Here is a 15,491-nt window from a genome sequence, read left to right on the forward strand (position 1 = left end):
CCTGTCCTGGATGCCGGGTAATTCTCGGTATCTGTTCCTATTCTGTATGTATGGACTCTGCACAGTCCCACTTCTCCTGTTCTGCATGCCGTGTGTAATTCTTGGTATCTGTTCCTATTCTGTATGTATGGACTCTACACAGTAATACTCCTCCTGTCCTGGATGCCGGGTGTAATTCTCGGTATCTGTTCTTATTCTATATGTATGGACTCCGCACAGTAATACTCCTCCTGTCCTGGATGCCGGGTGTAATTCTTGGTATCTGTTCCTATTCTGTATGTATGGACTCTGCACAGTAAGACATCTCCTGTCCTGGATGCCGGGTGTAATTCTCGGTATCGGTTCCTATTCTGTATGTATGGACTCTGCACAGTCCCACTTCTCCTGTCCTGGATGCCGGGTGTCATTTTCAGTATCTGTTCCTATGCTGTATATATGGACTCTGCACAGCAATGCTTCTCCAGTCCTGGAGGCTGGGCGTCATTCTCGGTATCTGTTCCTATGCTGTATGTATGGACTCTGCACAGTCCCACTTCTCCTGTCCTGGATGCCGGGTGTAATTTTCAGTATCTGTTCCTATGCTGTATGTATGGACTCTGCACAGTCCCACTCCTCCTGTTCTGGATTCTGGGTGTAATTCTTGATATCTGTTCCTATTCTGTATGTATGGACTCTGCACAGTAATACTGTTCCTGTCCTGGATGCCGGGTGTAATTCTCGGTATCTGCTCCTTTGCTGTATATATGGACTCTTCACAGTCCCACTTCTCTATTTTTTATTATTTATCTATCTAACCCCTCATCACTCTAGCCTAAAAAAAAACGGTTTCTAGTGATCCACATTAAGGCCTCATGCACACAGGACATTTTCCTATCTCTCCTAGAAGCCTTTCCTCCGGGCAGTGGAACGCTTGGACGCTTGTAAAAGAACGTAACGCATTTAGGCACATCAAGCTTTTGACCTTAGTTCATGTAATTGGCCAGAATAAATCATTTATTCTGGCCATTGAAATGAATTCACACTCAACAAACATGCCTAACGTTAACGCACGTTTAGACGCATTTACAAGCGTTTTTTTCTGCCAAAACTCTGCTGCTCCTGGATGCACTAGCAGTGCAGTTATTTTTTCCTGCCTCTAAACTACTCTAAAAGTCTATGGTGTTGATTTAATAAATGCAAATCCACTGTGCACTCTGCAAAGTCAGGTTGCATTCTGCAAGTGCAGTTTCTCCAGAGTTTAGTAAATGAGCAGAAACTCTGCTGACCTCCATCAGCCAATCACGTGCAAGCAAAAATGCAGTTCTTTTTAGTTTCCTTGCATGTGATTGGGTATTCTTTGCAAAGTGAAACTTTACCTCATTTACTAAGCTCTGGAGCAACTGCACTTGAAGAGTGCAATTGCACTTTGCAAAGTGCACAGTCTATTTGCCTTTAGTAAATCAACCCCTGTGTATGCATGGACACATAGGGGTTGATTTACTAAAGACAAATAGACTGTGCAGTTGCTCCAGAGCTTAATAAATGAGCAGAAGCTCTGCTGACTTCCATCATCCAATCATGTGCAAGCAAAAACTGCTGTTTTTTATAGTTTCCTTGCATGTGACTGGGAATCCTTTGCAAACTGAAGCTTCATCTCATTTACTAAGCTCTGAACTTGAAGAATGCAATTGCACTTTGCAAAGTGCACAGTCTATTTGCCTTTAGTAAATCAACCCCACATAGGCTAACATGCAGAGGAGTTTAAAGGCAGGAAATAAAAGAAATACCAAACGTCCCTAAAAGCAGCTGTATAAACGTCCAGTGTGCATGAGGCCTTAATATGACCGTTCTGTACAACTTAGGAGGCAAGACTTAAATAATAAGTGAAACAATTAAACAGCACAAAACATGAAATGAATCAAAAATAATTATACACAAATCATAATAAATTCAGTGGTTATAAAATAAATGTCCAAAACCACCAAAATGAAAAAGATATAAAATCTGTGTCCAAATACAAAAAGTGATAAAACCAAAAACAAAGAAAGTCCCCTTTAAACATACAAATAGTGCTCCAAAATTTTTTTAAGTGTAATACAGAGAAAAGACTCCACAGATCCACACCTTCCTGTGAATACTGATGTATTCCGCACTCACCAGAGATGAGAATAAATTGCACTTTATGGATACAATATTATCCTCCAATTCCCAGGGAAAATTTCCTCTCCATAACCTCCTCCATATACAAGAGATTCCTTACATCCGACTTCAAAAGGGATTTCCCCTCATAACGATGTGTTATATAGGAAGACAAAGGAGAACCAATAGTGCAATATTGCAAAGACTTTTAATTGAATAAAATATCGCTCAATCTACTCACATAACTTAAAATAAGTCGCCAATTGACAAAATCCTCTGTGGAGTCTTTTTCTCTGTATTACACTTATCCTACATTTTTTGGAGCACTATTTGCATGTTTAACCTCCTTAGCGGTATTGCCGAGTGTAGTTCGGGGTAAAATTTGAGTACCAAAAGCGGTAACCCCGAGCTACACTCGGGCTTACCATGCGGCGTTGCTCAGGGGGTCCCTGCAGCACTTACCTTGTCCTTCGCTCCCACGATGTGTCCCCTGCAGCGTCCCCGGCCATCTCCTCCGGCCGATGCCGGCATCCGGCTTCTGTGTTCTGGTCCCTGTGACGTCGGGACGTACGGGCGCCGGAACCGGCGGCAAATTTGAAATTTTTAAAAAATGTCATTTTTTTAAAAATGATTATTACATAGTATAACATTGCTGTTTCAATGCATTTCACATACATTTTGTCCCGAGTGCTTTGTCCTGCGCCCTGCCTGCATTTTGACTGTTCTTTCTGCCTGGAAACTTAGAAAAGTCCATGGCGTCCAAAAAGCGTCCCTTTAGGTTAAAAGCCGTTTTAGACCGGCTAGAGAACAGCGATAGTAAATCAGGACCACTTGCAGAATTGAGTGATAATGATTCGTGGGGGAAATTCGTCATCGGACACTGAAAACGATTCTGCGACTTTGCTCAGCGATGTGCGAATTTGCCTCTGTATTTCAAATTTCAGTGTTTTTGGTTTGATTATATTATTGAATTACATTTATTATTATAATATTATTATTTTTTATGATTATTTATTAAATTATAATTTATGATTTCGTGTTTCAAGTTTTATCATACCCGGGATGTTTACTAGACTCTTGTTCAGACAGATTTCAGTTAGTTATTCCTAAGAATTACAGCCTACAATAAAAAATAACATATTTCCATGCAAAAAAAAATGGTACCGCTTTCAGCACAAAAAATCGGAAATAATCATACCGCCGAGGAGGTTAACCTCCCTGGCGGTATGATTTTCAGATTTTTGGTGCTGAAAGCGGTACCATTTTTTTGCATGGAAATATTTATTTTTTTATTGTAGGCTGTAATTCTTAGGAATAACTCACTGAAATCTGTCTGAACAAGAGTCTTGGAAACATCCCGGGTATGATAAAACTTGAAACACGAAATCATAAATTATAATTTAATAAATAATCATAAAAAATAATAATAAATTTATTTCAATAATATAATCAAACCAAAAACACTGAAATTTGAAATATAGCACCAAGTTTGCACATCACTGAGCAAAGTCGCAGAATCGTTTTCAGTGTCTGATAACGAATTTCCCTACGAACCATTATCACTCAATTCTGCAAGTGGTTCCGATTTACATGTACTAAAATGTATGTGAAATGGCTTGAAGCAGCAATGTTTTACTATGTAATATTCGTTTACAAAAAAAAATGACATTTTTTAAAATTTTTTAATTTGCCGCCGGTTCCGGCGCCCGTATGTCCCGACGTCACAGGGACCAGAACACAGAAGCCGCATGCCAGCATCGGCCGGAGGAGATGGCCGGGGACGCTGCAGGGGATGCATCGCGGGAGCGAAGGACAAGGTAAGCGCTGCAGGGAATCCCTGAGCAACGCCGCATGGTAAGCCCGAGTGTAGCTCGGGGTTACCGCTTTTGGTACTGAAATTTTACCCCGAGCTACACTCGGGAATACCGCCAGGGGGGTTAAAGGGGACTTTCTTTGTTTTCATAACTTTTTGTTTTTGGATACAAATTTTATAAATTGTTTTCATTTTGGTGGTTTTGGACATTTATTTTATAACCACAGAATTTATTATGATTTGTGTATAATTATTTTTGATTCATTTCATATTTTGCGCTGTTTTATTGTTTCACTGATTTTTTTATTTTTATTCACCTTTTTGATTCTTATTAAGGCACAGCAGCATTCACTTTCAACTTTTTCACATAGTTCTTGTGGCGCAGGTTGTTTTTGTTTTAGTTCTTTTAAGACTTAAAAAGGGGTAGACTGACAACTCATGGGGCCCCCAGGCAATAGGGGATCATGGGGCCCCCGGGCAATAGGAGATCATGGGGCCCCCGGGCAATAGGGCATCATGGGGCCACTGTGTCCTTGCCCAAACTCAAAAAAGCCTATGAAAAGGTACCAGGGGCATCTCATGGGGCCCCCTACTGACCCCGGGCCCTTGGGCAGTGCCTGAGTTTCGAAATGGTCAGTCCGCCCCTGGACTTAAAGCTTGCTTCTAGCCCAGTTCACACCACATGCAGTCCAGTGCGTTTTTTTTTCTGGATCAAAAACGCATTGATAGTAGGTTACATGGTTTCCAATGGCATAGTTCACACCAGTGCGTTCCAGTTCCAGAAAAAAAAAAAAAAAACGAACATGTTGCATTTTTTCTGCACAGAAATATACTGGAACGCAGTAAAATGCAGCAAAAATGCACCGGATTGTACCTAAACACACCAAAAACACTGAAACGCACATGTCCTTATTTAAGTTGAGGAAAAATTTAACCAGAACACATCAAAAATGCACCTGAACGCATCATCAAAAATGTACATACAGAAACGTATCCGAAACTCATCTGGACAGCATTTCTATGGTATGAAGGGTATTTGTAAGAACACAAACCAGAATAATCTTCCTCTTTACCTTCTGCTATCCTTGGAGACTGGGACGGAGAAGAGGACGCTGCAGACCGCCGTGGCGTTGAATGTGCAGAGCCCATTCCACCACTCTGAAAAAGAGTTTCCCCAGGAGCCTGAGAAGCTCCAAACAGGTCGTTGAGAAGGTCTGAGTTGGAAGGTGGTGCCTTGGGTTGTGACGGAGGAGCAGCAGCCACCGAACTTCCTTCGAGACACAACAGGTCAACATCTTCTTGGGGAGGCTGGAGAGCCTGTGGAGCTGGGGGTTCTGTGCTTTTGTGCTTTGGGGTCCCATGATGTTTTTCTCCACTGGTGTTGCTGTGTTGGCTTGAAAGAGATAAGAGTTCATCGTCTGATGGCTCACTTTCATCGTGTACTAGCACGGCTCGATCTTCGGATACCGGATGAGAACTGGACTTGTCTGACTTCTGGTCTGAGGGAACAAAGCAAATGTAAATATACAGTTGTGTTCAAAATAATAGCAGTGTGTTGAAAAAAGTGAATAAAGGTCAAAATCCTTCTAATAGGTTTTATTTCCATCCACACAAATGCATTGGGAACACGACACATTCTATTCCAAATCAAAACAGGAAGAAAAATACATCAAATTTGTGTTGTTCCTCTAAAAAAATTGAAGAAAAGAAAATATTAGACAGTTCAAAAAAACAGCAGTGTTTGTATTCTTCTTTACAAACTCAAACATTCACTATATAAACTGAGAAATGTTTGAAGGTTTTGCTTTCCTTTGAATGACTTCATGAATATTTGGTTGTAGTCGCACTGTTTCTGAGAACTGCTGTACATCTGTGTTGCATGGAGTCACCCAACTTCTGGCCCCTGTGATCAGGTATTCCAGCCCAGGATGATTGGACGACATTCCACAGTTCTTCTCTATTTCTTGGTTTTGCCTCAGAAACTGCATTTTTGATGTCACCCCACAAGTTTTCTATTGGATTAAGATCCGGGGATTGGGCTGGCCACTCCATAACGTCCATCTTGTTGGTCTGGAACCAAGATGTTGCACGTTTACTGGTGTGTTTGGGGTCGTTGTCTTGTTGGAACACCCATTTCAAGGGCATTTCCTCTTCAGCATAAGGCAGCATGACCTCTTCAAGTATTCTGATGTATTCAAACTGATCCATGATCCCTGGTATGCGATAAATAGGCCCAACACCGTAGTATGAGAAACATCCCCATATCATGATGCTTGCACCACCATGCTTCACTGTCTTCACAGTGTCCTGTGGCTTGAATTCAGTGTTTGGGGGTCGTCTGACAAACTGTCTTTGCCCACTAGACCCAAAAAGAACAATCTTACTTTCATCAGTCCACAAAATGTTGCGCCATTTCTCTTTAGGCCAGTCAATGTGCTCTTTGGCAAATTGTAACCCCTTCAGCACATGTCTTTTTTCCAACAGTGGGACTTTGCGGGGGCTTCTTGCAGATAGCTTGGCTTCACAAAGGGGTCTTCTAATTGTAACAGTCCTCACAGGGAACGTCACACCTTCTTTCATCTTCCTGGAGCTGATTGTTGGCTGAGTCCGCGCCATTTTGGCTATTCTTCTATCCATTCCAGTGGTAGTTTTTCTCTTTATTCCACGTCTTTCAGGTTTTGGTTGCCATTTTAAAGCATTTGCAATCATTTTGGCTGAGCAGCCGATCATTTTCTGCACTTCTTTATATGTTTTCCCCTCCAATCAACTTTTTAATCAAGGTACGCTGTTCTTCTGAACAATGTCTGGAACGACCCATTTTCCTCAGAATTTCAGAGAGAAATGCACTGTAACCAGCATGTACAACATTTGCTGCCTTCCTTCTTTAAATAAGGGCAATAACTGCCACCTGTTTTTCAAAGAATGAATGACCTCACTAATAGAACTCCACACTGCTATTATTTTGAACATGCCCCTTTCAATGAGTGATTCAATGACACAGAATCAGCAGCATGCATGTCATGACTGTTGGGTCTGTTGGATTTCTATTACTCTACTACACCTGCTAGGAAATTATTTGCCATGTAGAAATATCATTTCTACCAAAAACAGTGATTGATCCGGTTAGTGATGTCTGACTGCTATTAATTTGAACAAAACTGTATACAGTAAAATGAAGTAAAGCAAGCCTGTTGGTTTGCCATTAATGGAAAAACAAAAATTGTTTGTTGGCAGATTTTGTGGAGGTAAGGCATCAGTTACATCGGATACGACTTTGAAAGTCAATTTCAAAGTCGGATGTCAGTGCGATTTCAGGTGCGACTTGGAAGACATCTGTGTGACTTCATGCACAGATGTCTATGTACGTTGCACCTGAACCTGCAAAACGTAGTGCATGAACTACTTTCGAAATCAGTGCGACGATGACGAAGTTGGAGTCGCAAAGATTTGACGGCTTCCCTTGCGGGCAATAGGATGTGACTTGTCATGCAATTTGAAATGATCAAATCGCACAACAATTTGCACTGGTGTGACTGAGGACTAACACACTTTTCCAGGAGAGATGGAGAGGGATGCGTCTCTCCATGGTGTCATTCAGCTGCCTACTTTAGCGTCTCTTAGCTCCCAACTGTCCCTCTTTTGGAACTTCTTCCTTTCTGCCTAGTCATCCCTCTTCTTGGTCGAATGCAATCGTCTCTAAAGTTTCTAAACAAAGGGTCAATTTGCTGTCCTTCAGACATTAAGGGGTGCGGATTGTGGTCCCCCCCCCCCGGAAGTAGAAAATGCCACAGCGTCAGTGGGAGTATAAAATTCCTCTGACTTGGTAGTCAGTGGGAATAAAAAAAAAAAAAAAAAAGACATAGCACCTCTGGTCAGTAGGAGCAGGAACAGTGCCTCATTATTGGTATCAGTGGGAGGAATAGTGCCCCATCATTGGTGTCAGTGGGAGGAATAGTGCCCCATCATTGGTGTCAGTGGGAGGAATAGTGCCCCATCATCGATATCAGTGGGAGGAATAGTGCCCCATCATTGGTGTCAGTGGGAGGAATAGTGCCCCATCATTGGTGTCAGTGGGAGGAATATTGCCCCATCATCGATATCAGTGGGAGGAATAGTGCCCCATCATTGGTGTCAGTGGGAGGAATAGTGCCCCATCATCGATATCAGTGGGAGGAATAGTGCTCCATCATCGGTGTCAGTTGGGGGACTAGTGCCTCATCATTGGTATCAATGGGAGGAATAGTGCCCCATCATTGGTGTCAGTGGGGGGAATAGTGCCCCATCGCTGGTGTGAGTGAGAGGAATAGTGCCCCATTGTTGGTGTCAGTGGAAGGAATAGTGCTCCATCATTGGTATCAGTGGGAGGAATAGTGCCCCATCATTGGTATCAGTGGGATGAATAGTGCCCCATCATTGGTGTCAGTGGGATGAATAGTGTCCCATCATTGGTGTCAGTGGGAGGAATAGTGCCCCATCATTGGTATCAGTGGGAGGAATAGTGCCCCATCATTGGTATCAGTGGGAGGAATAGTGCCCCATCATTGGTATCAGTGGGAGGAATAGGGCCCCATTGCTGGTGTCAGTGGGAGGAATGGTGTCCCAAGGGCCAGATAAAGGCAAGCAAAAGTCTTCTGAAGACGCCCAGTAGGAGGGGCAAAACACGTCAGTTAACGAGAGCTGTGGTGAGGTCACTTCCGGTCAGCAGAGTGCAGGCTGGTGCACCGTTTCTGGGTTTACAGTTATATGCTTTGCATTAATTTTTAACATTTGCGTACAATGTATATATTTTTTCCTGATAATTTTAATAAAGGTAATTACGCTATTTGGTCCCACTCTTCACTTCCTATGAGTACCTACATCTTATGACAGCTGAATTCGATCATCTCCGCAAATAAGGAACCCATCCACATCGACGAGAACTACAAGTCGGGCAGCACAGTGGCTAAATGGTTAGCACTTCCGCCTGGCAGTACTAGGGTCTGAATCCCAACCACGGCATCACCTGCCTGGAGTTTGCATGTTCTCCCTGTGCCTGCGTGGGTTTCCTCCAGGTACTCCGGTTTCCTTCCACACTCCAAAGACATGCTGGTAGGTGAATTGGCTCCTGTCTGAGTTGTCCCTAGTATGTGTATGTATGAATGTGAGTTAGGGACCTTAGATTGTACGCCCCTTGAGGGTTAGGGACTGATGTGAATGTACAATATATATGTAAAGAGCTGCGTAAATTGACAGCACAACTACGCTGTTGCTTAGTTCTGATTATTAATGTGGAATGTATGTTCCTTGTTAAAGAACATTTTTTTTTTTTAATCAAGTAGTTATGGATAAAGGAACATTTTAAAATTCTTTTACATAAACGTATTGAAGTGTACATGTTACCAAGCTAAAAAGGCCACTTTATGGGCTCCATGAATATCAGGATATTTCTGTAGAAAGTAAAAACTTCATACAGCCACAAGACCTTTAATATTGTCATAAGTGGCTGCTGAATGAATGGGTTTTATGAGCAATGGAATTGGCCACACATTGGCTACTGTTAATAAACAGGCATTCTGCAGACATTTCTAAAAAGCATACCTTGCCAGTTCAAGGAAGAGAAAAATGCCCCCTGCCCGGCGTTCTTAAAGTTGTCATGCTGTTGTTCCACTGGAGCTCTGCCTATTGAACACAAATACGGGTAAGTAAAGACGAATATAACAACAAATTGGAGCTTGGGCAATGCTCATATCATCAAATCGGCATCATTTTCCTATCAGAAGACAAAAAAAAAAAAAGGCCTAGCAAAATATTACATGATCAAGGTAAGCTTGCACCTTGCTAGTGCCAAGAAAATCTCCCCCGCACCATGACACCACCACCACCAGCCTGAACCATTGATACCAGGCAGGGTGGATCCTCCACATGGCACCACCACCACCAGCCTGAACCGTTGATACAAGACAGGATGGATCCACCACACCATGACACCACCACCACCAACCTGAACCATGGATACAAGGCAGGATGGATCCACCACACCATGACACCACCAGCCTGAACCATGGATACAAGGCTGGATGGATCCACCACACCATGACATCACCACCACCAGCCTGAACCGTTGATACAAGGCAGGATGGATCCACCACACCATGACACCACCACCACCAGCCTGAACCGTTGATACAAGGCAGGATGGATCCACCACACCATGACACCACCACCACCAACCTGAACCATGGATACAAGGCAGGATGGATCCACCACACCATGACACCACCAGCCTGAACCATTGATACAAGGCAGGATGGATCCACCACACCATGACACCACCAGCCTGAACCATGGATACAAGGCTGGATGGATCCACCACACCATGACATCACCACCACCAGCCTGAACCGTTGATACAAGGCAGGATGGATCCATCACACCATGACACCACCACCGCCAGCCTGAACCGTTGATACAAGGCAGGATGGATCCACCACACCATGACACCACCACCACCAGCCTGAACCATTGATACAAGGCAGGATAAATCCCCCACACCATGACACCACCACCAGCCTGAACCGTTGATACAAGGCAGGATGGATGCACCACACCATGACACCACCACTGCCAGCCTGAACCATTGATACAAGGCAGGATAGATCTACCACACCATGACACCACAAGCCTGAACCGTTGATACAAGACAGGATGGATCCACCACACCATGACACCACCACCACCAGCCTGAACCATTGATACATGGCAGGATGGATCCATGCTTTCATGTTGTTTACGCCAAATGCTGACCCGACCATCTGAATGTCACAGCAACCAGTCTGCCCATTCTCCTCTGACATCAACAACGCGTTTTCCTCCACACAACTGCCGCTCACTGGATATTTTCTCTTTTTTGGACCATTCTCTTTAAACCCATCTGGCACTAACATCCATGCCACGTTCAAAGTCACCATTCTGATGCTCGGTTTGAATTCCAGAAAGTTGTCATCACCATGTCTAGATGCCTAAATGCATTGAGTTGCTGCCATGTGATTGGCTGATTAGCAATTTGTGTTACCAAGAAATTGAACAGGTGAACCTAATAAAGTGGCCGGTGAGTGTAGGTTGGACTGGATGGACTTGTGTCGTTTCCTAACTTTACCTTCTCATGTTACAAGCACCATTATGTCACCAAAGTGTTCAGGTTAATGTCTATGGAGTGGGGAGGAGACCAACCAGAAGCCCTTTGTTTGGCCTTATTTTGAAGGAAGAAAAAGCAAATGAGTCGAAAGATTGCAAAAAAAAAATGCTAATTGTCATTTCTCCTGAGAATGTCCACTGCTGACCAAATCGACTGGCAATGTCTTTGTCTAACCCCTTGATGCCGACGTAACACACATATGTGGCCTCACAGAACGGGGCTTTTTTCCATGGGGGTCGCATATTTGCATACCCGTCTTTGTGCTGGGAGTGTGCTGCACTGCGTGCTCCCAGCACAAGGAACGGGGTGTCACTAAGAGCCCCGGGTCCCGTTCTAAGGCTATGTTCACACTAGCCTTGTTAGCAAGTGGCAGACAGGCATTTGGGAAGCGTTTTTACCATTTCCCAAACGCCTGGGAAAATTCTGCACATTGCAGCACATAGTGCTGTTCAAACGGGAGCGTTAGCGTCGTGGCAAAATGGACGCCTCTGGTCGAGTCAGGAGGAGTTAAAGCCTCCTACTCAAGTCTATGGTGCCGCTCCACAAACGCCCGGCCAGGCGTTTGCGGTGCGGTTGTGACGCGTTTGCGAAGCGGTAACACCATTCAAACTTCATTATAGGCGTTTGTGGGGCGTTTTTAACACTTGGCAACGCATGCAGCGTTTGCGGAGCGTTAAAAACGCTACACAAACGCCGGACCAACGCTTGTCAAACGCTATAGGGGCATTTGGCAAGAGTTGGAAAAACAGTCAAGTGTGAATGAGCCCCTAACTCACTGTACAGCCTGGCCCCCTTGTTTTTTTTTTCTCTCTCTCATTGTATCTCTCTACCACCTGACATAGAGAGGGAAAAAAAAGTTTGTAAAAAAAAAAAAAAAAAAAATAACTAGATCAAGGTTTGATCTAGTTCAGTGCCAAGTTTTTTGGGGCAAGGTCAAAAGTCAAAAAGGTCAGGGTCAAAGGTCAGGATTTTTTTTATAAATTGGTATTAGTGTCAGTGTGTTTTAGGTAAAAAAAACTAACAAAAAAAACTAAAATGCGCACTATTGTTTCTGGGCTGTATTACGGGTACAAACAACAAATAACATACACATATATGGTATCTCTGCGATCGTCAAGAGCTGGAAAATCTATTTTGGGTTGTTCTTTGGTTATGGTTATGGTAGTAACAAGAAACACACAGCTAAAATTAAAAAAATGATTTTTTTTTTACTATTCTGGGCCAGTTTTCCTTTGATATTAAAACAAAAACAGGAGATATCCATTACTATTTATCACCAAATAAAAGACCAATTTGTCCTGAAAAAAACGCGGTATAATCCACCTGGATGTACAAAGTAGTTGTGATGATATGTACGGTTTTACTAACACATGTCAACTTTGCAAAATTGTGCTTAGGCATTAAGATTTGTTTTACCCTCAAGTGTGAAGGGTTTAGCCACTTCCAGTCCGAACATTTCACCCCCCCTTCCAGTCCAGGCCAATTTTCAGCTTTCGGCGCTATTACATTTTGAATGACGATTGCGCGTTCATGCAACACTGTACCCATATGAATTTTTTAGCATTTTTTTGAGACAGATAAAACTTTATTTTGGTGGTATTTATTCACCACTGGGATTTTTATTTTTTTTTGCTACATAAATGAAAAACTCCAAAAATTTGGAAAAAAAGTGTTTTTCGTATAAAAGTAATAATAATAATAATCTTTCTTCATAAATTCTGGCCAAATGTATTCAAATATCATTTTAGTAAAAAAAAAAAAAACCAGATTCATTTATAACCAAAAATTATAATTTTTCCTAATTTTTTTTTTACATTTTTATTTTTTTTTTTTATATTATTATTAATGTTTTTTGTTTTTTTACATACTGTCACCCTAGCAGTACAGTGTATGGTGTAAAAGTAATCAGTGTAAAAAAAAAAAATCTTCGTCACCCCCCACAAGTAGTATAGTGACACTGTATTACTTGTGGGGGGTGATGAAGATTTTTTTTTTTTTTTTTTTTACACGGATTGCTTTTACACCCATAAAAGACTGTAAAAGCAATCATATCTCCTTCTCTCTGGCTGCATTCCTGCAGCCATTGAGAAATACTGTGTGAGCTGTGATTGGTCACAGCTTGTCACATGGTACAAGGCTGTTGTGAATAGCCTTGTACCATGTGACCTCTGTGATCATTCACAGATTTCACACGTAGTAAGCAATGATGTCAGAAGTGATATATTGCTTACTACTCTTCATGTGATCACTGATTGTACGATCCCGATCATGTGATCACTGATTGGCCAGAGGTCCCGTACAACGATCGGTCCCGTACAACGCGGTGCTGTGCGCTCCCAGGGAGCGGGGAGGACGTTTATAAATGACCACCTGCCCCTGTACTGCTCCCGTCCGCCCGTTTATATACATGGGACAGACGGGAAGTGGTTCATCTATCTAACATACACAATGAAAGATGCAGGCCCTGTCACCTAAACATGGCTACGGCAATACTGGGAGAGAAGAGCTTTCCGAGTGTTTTTGCATTTCCCGGACATTGATCAGAGGACTCCAAGCTCCCCCCATCATTTGCTCCTCAGGGTTGTAGGCTGAGGGTCTCGGAAACCTGAAAGAGGCCTCTTAGCAACTTAGCCCCCCCCCATCGCCGTCTCTTACCCCCCACCGCCTGGGCGTCCTGCTGTTCCTGATGTGAAGAGAAGAGGATGCTGGGGTTAATGTCCTTCGCTACAAAATTTTCCCAGGGAGGGGTGAGGTCTGTCTGTCTGTCCGCGGACTCGATCTCAATGTCAAGTGTGATGTGGAACAGCTGAGGATACTTGTCTGGAGAATCACAAGCGTCAAGTTCAGGCCTACGGAATGAAATAAAAAAACACAAAAAAACAAACAATCTTGAGTCATGCAGGTTTACCGGATTTAAAACGGTTTATCAATGCAGACATAAAACAGACAGTTTGTAAATGTTTTCATACAATGTTCCCACATCTTTCACCTAGGATTCACACAGGATTCAAACTGAATCAAGTCAGACAAATGTGTAAATATTAGGCGATAGTTGTGTGAAAACATTTATATATAGACCTCTCAGCAGCCACCATGAAGAATCCCTGCAATGTGTATTTCCTATGATCGTCAGCTCCATCTAGTGGCCATATTTAGTATTTTCCTAGCTACAGTAATGCTGGATATTCCTGCATTATAGTGGAACATAACTCTCTCAATCTCTGCCTGTATGCCTGAGCTAAGGGCAAATGGATTCCAGGAAGTCGTTGCTACATGAATCATTTGCCCTTACTCAAGATGGCCATTGCCAGAAACACTGAGGGGGGGTGTATTGCTGGATAATACCGCGTTATAGTGAAACTTCACTCTCTCAATCAACATTCACTATTTTGAATCCTTGCTAGCATTAGTAAATAAATAAGTAGATACGATATACTTTCCTGTTTTAATCTATTTTTTTTTTACATTTCTTTAGTTACTTCCTGGTTTCAATGCCTAGGCAAAAGATGTCATACATCCCAGGAGTCTTCAGGAAGGGAGGAGGAGTTTTCTCAGCTAAACACAGCCTCCTGCCTGTATGCCTGAGCTAAGGGCAGATGGATTCCAGAAAGTCACTGCTACATGAATCACATGCCCTTACTCAAGATGGCCATGGCCAGAACTAGTAGGGGGGTGTATTGCTGGATAATACAGAATTATTATTTGCAGTAGCTGTGCTGTCTGTCACTTCCCTGTCAGCTTGAGGATGAGCTGATCGAGAAAGAAGAGTTTCTCTTTCTCGATCAGCCTTGTCCCGCCCAGTACACACCCCGCCCCCTAGTAAAACACTCCCCTCACTCCTATAACCCTTCCCTGAAAAATAAAGTTAACCCCTTCCTCCCCATTGCCATTAGTACAGTGTCAGTGGTTTTTTTTTTGCACTGATCACTGTATTAGTGTTTTTGGGGATGTCAGTGACCCCAAGTCAGTACCCCCCCAATGTCAGAATGTCCGCCATAAGTCGCTGGTTGCTGCCATAAGTCCCTGATCGCCGCCATAATTCGCTGATCGCCGCCATTATTAGTATAAAAAAAAACCTAAAAATCCCAGTATCTTTCCCGCCATTTGTAAACGCTATAACTTTCACGTAAACCAATTAATTTACACGTATTGGGTTTTTTTTTAGCAAAGACATGTCGCAGAATGCATTTTGGCAGAAATTTATGACTAAATTTGATTTTTGCATTTTTTTTTTACTGGACATGTTTTATAGCAAAAAGTCCAGAATATTGTTTTTTTTTTCCTTAAAATTGTCAGCCTTTTTTTTTAGAGCGCAAAAAATAAAAACCGCACAGGAGATCAAATACCACCGAAAGAAAGCTCAATTTGTGGGGAAAAAAAGGATGT

General features: G+C 42.7%; 1 protein-coding gene across 6 annotated transcripts in view; it reads right to left on the minus strand.

Annotated features, from left to right (window-relative positions):
* Nucleotides 1-15,491, minus strand: part of DNAJC6 (DnaJ heat shock protein family (Hsp40) member C6) — a 139,168-nt gene that overhangs the window by 33,115 nt on the left and 90,562 nt on the right. For 5 of the 6 annotated variants that reach the window (XM_089687958.1, XM_089687959.1, XM_089687956.1 and 2 more), the window contains 3 exons: nt 13,761-13,954; nt 9,509-9,589; nt 5,005-5,430 (listed from right to left, as the gene is read on the minus strand). In XM_089687958.1, the coding sequence (XP_089544084.1) occupies nt 5,005-5,430; nt 9,509-9,589; nt 13,761-13,954 (701 nt within the window). The remainder of the gene's footprint in view (nt 1-5,004; nt 5,431-9,508; nt 9,590-13,760; nt 13,955-15,491) is intronic. The other variant, XM_089687957.1, reaches the window with a different exon arrangement.

Source organism: Staurois parvus, unplaced genomic scaffold (genome assembly GCF_062004578.1).
Source record: "Staurois parvus isolate SC_StPar_1 unplaced genomic scaffold, SC_StPar_1.0 ptg000441l, whole genome shotgun sequence".
NCBI lineage: Eukaryota > Metazoa > Chordata > Amphibia > Anura > Ranidae > Staurois > Staurois parvus.